The 8375-nt window shown below is 54.9% G+C and overlaps 1 protein-coding gene across 3 annotated transcripts; it reads left to right on the top strand.

Moving 5' to 3' along the window:
* The first annotated feature begins 227 nt into the window (after window positions 1-227).
* On the top strand, window positions 228-7215 carry BMP4 (bone morphogenetic protein 4). 3 transcript variants are annotated; one of them, XM_007102474.4, is made up of 4 exons: window positions 228-397; window positions 3523-3646; window positions 4689-5065; window positions 6058-7215. In XM_007102474.4, the coding sequence occupies exons 3-4, from the start codon at window positions 4696-4698 to the stop codon at window positions 6912-6914; spliced, it is 1227 nt and encodes a 408-aa protein (XP_007102536.1). In that variant the 5' UTR covers window positions 228-397; window positions 3523-3646; window positions 4689-4695; the 3' UTR covers window positions 6915-7215. The 3 variants fall into 3 exon arrangements, with proteins under 3 accessions (XP_007102536.1, XP_054944412.1, XP_054944411.1); XM_055088437.1 differs by having other exon boundaries at window positions 274-397; window positions 3523-3642; XM_055088436.1 differs by lacking the exon at window positions 228-397 and adding an exon at window positions 2065-2279 and having other exon boundaries at window positions 3523-3642.
* Window positions 7216-8375: the final 1160 nt, after the last annotated feature.

The following is an 8375-nucleotide window of genomic DNA, read 5'->3' as shown; positions in this document are numbered from 1 at the left end:
CGGGGCTCCCATCCCAGAAAGGGAGGCGAGCGAGGGAGGAGGGAAGAAGGGAGGGGCTGCCGGGGAAGAGGAGGAGGAAGGAAAGAAAGAAAGAGAGAGAGAGGGAAAGAGGAGGAAGAAGATGCGGGAGGGCAGAGGAGGAGGGAGGGAGGGAGGAAAGGGGAGCGCAGCTCGGCCCGGAAACTAGGTGAGTTTGGCATCAGAGCCGAGGGACCGGAGCCTGCGACGCCGCTGCAGATCAGGGCTGAGTATCTCGCCTCTCTCCCTGATGGGATTCCCGTCCACGCCGTCTCGAGCCTGCTGCGCCCCAGTCCTCGGCCCTCACCCAGGTTCACTGCAGCTGTTCAGAGGTCCCCAGGAGCTGCTGCTTGCGAGCCTGCTACTGCAGGGATCTATGGTGAGCAAGGCTACCTGGCGAGGGGCGGGGAGCGGGGGAAGGCTGAGGTGCATCCTTGGGGGGGAGAAGTAGGGGGCTCTGGCTGTGTCGAGGCAAAAGGTGCTCCCTCCCCCCTCCCCGGTGGTGGTGCTAGAGGTAGGGATGCTTGCGCTGAAAGTCACTTCCATATATGCCACTACCTCTACCCAGACCACTTTCTCCGTCCGGTGGCCCCGGGCGATTTCCACATTTGGTAGGTTCGGGGCTGGAGAAGAGCGGAGACGAGAAGCCTTTAGTTGGAGGTCGTTGGGAAAGACCGTGGGGTCTTGAACCGATCACGTCGCTCGTGGACTAGCATTTGCGATTTCCCGGCGGGAAGGGCCAGGAGAGAAAGGGGAGAGGTGGCTCTGAGGTCCGGAGAAAGTGAGGGAACCGAGGGGCGTCGAGGTGGAGACAGAACACCCAACCAGGGCTAGTTCCGCGGTGGTGAGCGCGGTTCTCCTGCTTCTGGAGCGTGCGCGCCGCGGGAGGGCTGCGTCTAGGGGAGTGTCACTCGACCCGGCCCCCAGCCGGCGAAAGCCCCTGAAAGCTGGCGAACCGCTGCTGCCCAACGCGCCTCCTCCACGAGCTATTCTCGTGGACTTGCAGCATCCAAGGAGCTGCTCCTCTATCATTTCACGGTGTTGGGTCTGTAGGGACGACGGCCGGGATGCTGGCCGCCCCGGAAACGCAGGTTCCCGCGGTGTCCTGTCCTTCGGAGAGTTGCTGGCGAGATGCACGGCGGACTCGTGGCTCTTACTGGCCCTCCCGGCTCAGAGCCGACGGGAAAGTGTCCCGGGATTCGTGGGTCCCTGCGGACCCCTCCCCGCGGGAGCTGCGCCCGCGACCTTAAAAGCTTTCCGGGCACCGTTTGGTGAATGGTTTGTGAGGATAGCGGTTTGTGAGGATCGCGTTTTGTGGGCCTGAAGGCTTTGTGAGACGTTAAACCGCCCAGACACTGACTTGGTAAACTGAGGCCACCTCTGAACAAACTTTGGCGTTGGGCGAAAACTCGGGCAAGGAAGTAAAGGACGAGTTGCATCCCCGCCCCTCAAGAAAGAGTTCTGGAGACGAAAGTGCTTTTCGGCTTTTATCTTTTTAATTAAGAAAACTGGGGGAGAAAAATGTGATTAGAGACGAATCCTTCTGAATCCGAAGTTGAAACACAACCCGCTCTTCCCCCGGCCTCTGGGTTTTAGCGCAGCGCGCGCTCCCGCCGCACCCTGGGAGATTCCTAGGGTCAGAGGATTGTCGGCGGACTGCGGGCGCCCGCGCCTTCCGCTGTCCCTTCGCCCGCGGGGACCGACCCTTCTCCGTGTGCTTTTCCCATTTCTGGAGCTCCTCCCACGGGGCATCTTGAAGGTTCTAGGCGTCTCAATAAAACTCTTTGCTCTTCCCAACCCTTTCGCAGTCAGCACCAGCGGTGGCGCGGCAGCGGGAAAACCCAAAGCCGCTCAAAAAGCGGCGCGGCTCTCGCCGGGCGTGGACCGTCGCGCAGGGGCGCCCGCGGCCTCCACACCCCGGCTAGCGCGGTGTCGGGCGGCGCCGGGCAGCCGCGGCCGGAGGGAGGGTTAAGCGCTTGGTCCTTTACTCCTCTTCCTCCAAGCCTTCCCGAGAGTGCCCCCAAGAAGAAAACCAAGTTTGTCGGGGAGAGTGAGGTCGGCAACCTGAGCCCTCGAGCTCTGAAGCGACCCAAGGCAGGAACTGGGAACAGCCTCAGGAAAGGGCGGCCGGGTGCCGTGCGCTTTGCAGAGGGAGTCGTGGGACTCGGGACCCCGGGGCAGGCCGGGCTGACTCCGAGTTGCGTGGGTCAGGTTTTTGAAAAGGCCCCCGTGCTGAGCGACCCACGCGTGCAGCATCTTCGGTGAGGACATCCCAGTAATTCCTTGAGCTGTGGGCTGGTAAAATTCTTGAAGAAATATTTGCTCCGACTCTGCAGCTGGTGCAAAGGAGGAAGGGGGTGGGGGAGGAAGTGGCGGGGGAGGAGTAGTAGTTTAAAAAAGACAAGCTGGGGAGAGAGAGAGAGTAAGAGAGAGACGCAGACGCAGAGGTCGAGCGCAGGCCGAAAGCTGTTCACGGTTTTCTCGACTCCTGGGAATGCGGTGGGATTTCCTTTCTGCGCCGGGTCGGGAGTTGTAAAACCTCCGCGACATTGAGATCTGAAAAATGCGATGCGCCCTTTCTGAGGAGACGCCTCTTTTCGCGTCTGCCCTGAGCTTTGCGCTTCGGCGTCCGCCCCTCTGCCTTGAATGGCCCACCGACCACTTTCTTCGGAGATTTGCTTTGCTTGGCGAGGGATCGCCGAGGTGCGGAGTTTCTCTGCGTAAAGGAACCGGAGGAAAGAGCCTAGCGGCGGCTCCCTCACCACTTTCCCACACCGATTACCGCCTAAACGTCTCCCGCTCCGGCCCCGCGTGACAGGGTCCGCAGCTTTTGGCTGGGAGCTAAAGTGGCTGCCCACTTCTTCTGAACATTCGCAAGCGTTCGCCAGGGGGTGACTAGCTGTCACTGGGAGCAATATTTGGCCTCTCGGAGACCCTGGGGAGGAAGTGGGGTGCGCGCGACGCATGTGTGTCTGTGTGTCCCTCAGCACTTTCCTTTTTAAATGACTCTCGGTGGTGGCTTTCAGCGGCTGAGACTCCGCTGCCCCCAATCCCGGCCCCACTTGAGCTGGGTTCGGGCTGAAAGGCGCAGCCCTTACGGTGCCCCCCAGATCCTCGGCTTCAGGCCGCTGGCGCGAGGGCCCAGCCCGACGCACCGAAGGCTACAGGTAGAGGCGAGGACCACGTCCTCCGCGCGGTGCACCCGGGGACCGGCCGAGGGCTCCGCAGAGCGCCACCCGGAGCTCCTCCCGGACCGCTTGAGGTTTGGGGCTGCTGGCGCGGAGGCTGGCTTCTCCAGGAGGGGGCGGGGCCGCGGGCGGGCGGGGATTTGGGGGGGTGGGGAGACGGGGGCGGGCGCGCGGGCCCTTTCACAGCCCGCCTCGGGGAGGGCGGGCTCCTCCGTGCGTGGGGCGGGGCCTCTGCGCTCACGTGACGCCTAGGGGCTGGAAGAAAAACAGAGTCTGTCTGCGCCAGAGTCTCATTATATTCAAATATTCATTTTAGGAGCCATTCCGTAGTGCCATCCAGAGCAACGCACTGCCGCAGCTCCTCTGAGCATTTCCAGCAAGTTGTTCAAGATTGGCTGTCAAGAATCATGGACTGTTATTATATGCCTTGTTTTCTGTCAGTGAGTAGACACCTCTTCCTTCCCTCCTCCCGGGAATTCACTCTGCCCTCCCCACCCGTGCTCGCCTTGTGTCCCTCCCGTCGGACCTTCCTTCCACACTCTGCTTTCTGGCAGCGCTGTCGCTTTCTTCTAGGCCGGGCAGCCGCTGCGGTCCGAGCCCGCCGGTTCTATTTAAAGTGCTCCTTGCTCCCACTCGCTCTCTCTGAGCCGTGCGTTGCAAGAAAGGGGAGCGAGAGGGGGCTAAAGAGATGGAAGGTCCTCAGCCGGGGGGTGGGGGGGTACTGGAGAGCACCAAGTGCCCCTGTGGCGAGTTCCTAGCTGCTTGTCAAAACTCACAGAGGTCGCTCTTGGACTCATCCCCTCCCACACACCCTTCCCCGGGAGTGAGCGAGAGGGCGCGATCAGATGCTTCTTGCTGGGCATTTCAAACTCATCAGCCACAGTAAAATAAACCCTCCAACCATTCGGTCAGCTCCCAGACCCTGCCTCCCCCGTGCCTTCACCCTGCTCCTGCTTCTCTGCTTTCCCTCCCTCCTGCTCCGAACCAGCTGGAAGTGGTGGAAGTCGGGCTCTGGCTCGGAGGGCGGAGGAAGAAGGGGGGTGGAGGGAGACGGGGAGAGAGGCTGAAGGTCTGAAGTGGAGAGGAGAGCGATGGCATTTTAATTCTCCCTCCCCCACCCTTCTTTACCTTCTCAATGTTAACTGTTTATCCTTGAAGAAGCCAAGCTGAGATCATGGCTCAGATAGCAGTTGGGACAAAAAAAGATTAACAGGATGGAGGCTATCTGATTTGGGGTTATTTGACTGTAAACAAGTTAGACCAAGTAATTACAGGGCAATTCCTACTTTCAGGCCGTGCATGGCTGCAGCTGGTGGTGAGGGGTGTGTGTGAGGGCGAAGACACAAACTTGATCTTTCTGACCTGTTTTACATCTTGACCCTCTAGCTCTAGCCCTATGTGCGTATGCAGAGACATCTCTATTTCTCTCTAGTTATCGGTGTTTATTTATTCTTTAACCTTCCACCTCCTCCCCCTCCCCAGAGACACCATGATTCCTGGTAACCGAATGCTGATGGTCGTTTTATTATGCCAAGTCCTGCTAGGAGGCGCGAGCCATGCTAGTTTGATACCTGAGACGGGGAAGAAAAAAGTCGCCGAGATTCAGGGCCACGCGGGAGGACGCCGCTCAGGGCAGAGTCATGAGCTCCTTCGGGACTTCGAGGCCACACTTCTGCAGATGTTCGGGCTGCGCCGCCGCCCGCAGCCTAGCAAGAGCGCGGTCGTCCCGGATTACATGCGGGATCTTTACCGGCTTCAGTCTGGGGAGGAGGAGGAGGAGCAGATCCACAGCATCGGTCTGGAGTATCCTGAGCGCCCCGCCAGTCGGGCCAACACCGTGAGGAGCTTCCACCACGAAGGTCAGTCCCTGCCCGGAGTCTGGGCTGGGGAGGGCCAGTAGGGCTGCCTGGTGGGACAGTGGAAGCTCTGGGGGAGAGGGGTTCAGGTTACCTCAGAGCCCCAAATCCAGGAGGCTGGGGAACAGAGCTGCTTACTTTCTGGAGTTTTCAGAGTTGTGGCTGAATTTATTTTTTGGAGACAGAAGGGAGGGGTTGGGGAGAAGGGGAATGACACCACTCAGACGTGGGCTAGCCCCAGCCGTGTGTTTTTGCTATATCAAAGCCTTTTATGCCAAGGTTTCTGCCTTTTTTTTTTTTTTCTGTTTTTCAAAGCACCTACTGAATTTAATATTACAGCTGTGTGTTTGTCAGGTTTATTCAATAGGGGCCTTGTAATCCGATCTGAATGTTTCCTAGCGGATGTTTCTTTTCCAAAGTAAATCTGAGTTATTAATCCACCAGCATCATTACTGTGTTGGAATTTATTTTCCTCTCTGTAACATGATCAACAAGGCATGCTCTGTGCTTCCAAGATCGCTGGGGAAATGTTTGGTAACATACTCAAAAGTGGAAGAGGCAGAAGGTGGTTGTGTGCATGTTCCCTCCTGCCTCTGCTCTGTTGGCCCCTCTTTTTCTTTACAACCACTTGTAAAGCAAACTGTGTACACAAAGCCAAGAGGGCTTTAAAAGGGAAGTCTGATGGTGGTGGAGTAAGGAGTTAACACATGGAAATTATTAGACGTATAAAGGAGATTGGGAGATTCTGTCTTTGGTGCTTGCTGAATGCTAGCTAGGCTTCGCTGGTTTGCTAGCTGCGCCATTTATCTGCTCCTTCAGATTAAACGGTATGCTTGTTTCCCCCAAATAGGCTTCCACTATATAAGCAGAGTTCATCACTCATCACCCAACTCTTAGCTATTTCTTGATTTTTCAGCCTCTCAAATAGCTCATGTGCTTCTTCTTTTTTTATTTTTTTCTTTTCCCTTTTTCTTTTCCTCCCTGACTGTGCCTAGAACATCTGGAGAACATCCCAGGGACCAGCGAAAACTCTGCTTTTCGTTTCCTCTTTAACCTCAGCAGCATCCCAGAGAACGAGGTGATCTCGTCCGCAGAGCTTCGACTCTTCCGGGAGCAGGTGGACCAGGGCCCTGACTGGGAGCAGGGCTTTCATCGTATAAACATTTATGAGGTTATGAAGCCCCCGGCAGAAGTGGTGCCCGGGCACCTCATCACACGACTACTGGACACGAGACTGGTCCACCACAATGTGACACGGTGGGAAACTTTTGATGTGAGCCCTGCAGTCCTTCGCTGGACCCGGGAGAAGCAGCCCAATTATGGGCTGGCCATTGAGGTGACCCACCTCCATCAGACACGGACCCGCCAGGGCCAGCACGTCAGGATTAGCCGATCGTTACCTCAAGGGAGTGGGGATTGGGCCCAGCTCCGGCCCCTCCTGGTCACCTTTGGCCATGATGGCCGGGGACATGCCTTGACCCGACGCCGGAGGGCCAAGCGTAGCCCCAAGCATCACCCACAGAGGGCCCGGAAGAAGAATAAGAACTGCCGGCGCCACTCGCTCTATGTGGACTTCAGCGATGTGGGCTGGAATGACTGGATTGTGGCCCCACCAGGCTACCAGGCCTTCTACTGCCATGGGGACTGCCCCTTTCCACTGGCCGACCACCTCAACTCAACCAACCATGCCATTGTGCAGACCCTGGTCAACTCTGTCAATTCCAGTATCCCCAAAGCCTGTTGTGTTCCCACCGAACTGAGCGCCATCTCCATGCTGTACTTGGATGAGTATGACAAGGTGGTACTGAAAAATTATCAGGAGATGGTAGTAGAGGGATGTGGGTGCCGCTGAGATCAGGCCTTCCTTGGGGACACACACACACACACACACACACACACACACACACACACACACGTCCCATCCACTACTCACCCACACACTACACAGACTGCTTCCTTATAGCTGGACTTTTATCTTAAAAAAAAAAAAAAAGAAAAAAGAAAGGAAAAAAAAATCTAAACATTCACCTTGACCTTATTTATGACTTTATGTGCAAATGTTTTGACCATATTGATCATATATTTTGACAAAATATATTTATAACTACATATTAAAAGAAAAAAATAAAATGAGTCATTATTTTAAAGGTAAACTATGTTCTTTTTCTCTTAAATCCTTTCTCTCCCTTCGCCCCATCTCTTGGATGAGATTTTTTTCTGTTAAGGTGGGGCTGGGGGCACTGTGGAAGTCAGAGTGTGGTTAACTGGAGGTGGTTAAGTTGGAAAGACAGGAAGTAAACTGAAGGTGGAGGATGGTAATTGCCAGGATGAATTGTTTTCCATTTCTATTTAATGTTAACAAGGACAAGGACGTGGCATCCTCTCCCATCTGGATGACACATGCCTAGGAGAAACAGTGGGATGAAAGGAGTAGGCCAGATTAAAGACTCAGTTTTGGGCTCTTTGTACATCCTCTGTTTTTGCTCACCTGTTAGAGGTGTGTCCCAGCAAAGTGTGTTGGGTAAGAGTCTCAACTCTAGGGAAATGCTTCCCACCTCTGCTTTTATGATACCCAGGGTATCTCCAGTTATTACAGGCACCAATGTTGTATTTTAAAATCAAAACTAGTTTGCACACTCACATATTAACGTGTGTGTGTGTTTTAAGCAGGAGTTTTTTTCTTTTTTTTTTTTTGAGAAGTGGGTTTTATCCAATAAAATAAATAATCTGCCTTACTTTCAAAAAGTTTGGTGACCACTATTTTGATATACCACATGGTAGAAATTCTCCAGTGTTTCTGGACTTTTCCCCCTTGTCTCCTATTCCCCAGATGAAGGCTTTCATTGAATTCAAAATTCCAAGAGATTGAGCTGGGTTGGGGGGTGGGAATGAGGTCAGATACTGAAGGGTCAGAATTTCCAAGTGGGCACTGTGAAAGCATCCCACTGTATAGAGTCCCTCGAGTCAAATACCAACTCTCCTTGCATCTCTGTGCCACTCCTCCCCCCTTCCCTGGAGCTGGGCAGAAAGTGATACACCTGGTGGATGTGATGTTCTGAGCCAGGGTTTCTCCAAGGACAAAGCTCAGTTTTTGACCAAACTAAAAATGGAAAATGCTAACGTGCTTGAGCAGTCTCCCTCAGTTCAGGGCTGCCAGTGAGGCAGAGAAATGGATTTCTGGAAGGACACGGATATAGGGGCTCAGAGGACCAGAGGAGAGACCTTTGCTTTTTTTTGCCACCAGCAAGTAAATGACGCCCTGGAAGTTTAGCTTGCGTGGGCTCATTTCTTGTGTGTGCTTTTCTTCTGCATG

The sequence above is a fragment of the Physeter macrocephalus genome, chromosome 11 (genome assembly GCF_002837175.3).
Source record: "Physeter macrocephalus isolate SW-GA chromosome 11, ASM283717v5, whole genome shotgun sequence".
In the NCBI taxonomy this organism is placed as follows: domain Eukaryota; kingdom Metazoa; phylum Chordata; class Mammalia; order Artiodactyla; family Physeteridae; genus Physeter; species Physeter macrocephalus.
This window is presented reverse-complemented; position numbering and strand designations above follow the sequence as displayed.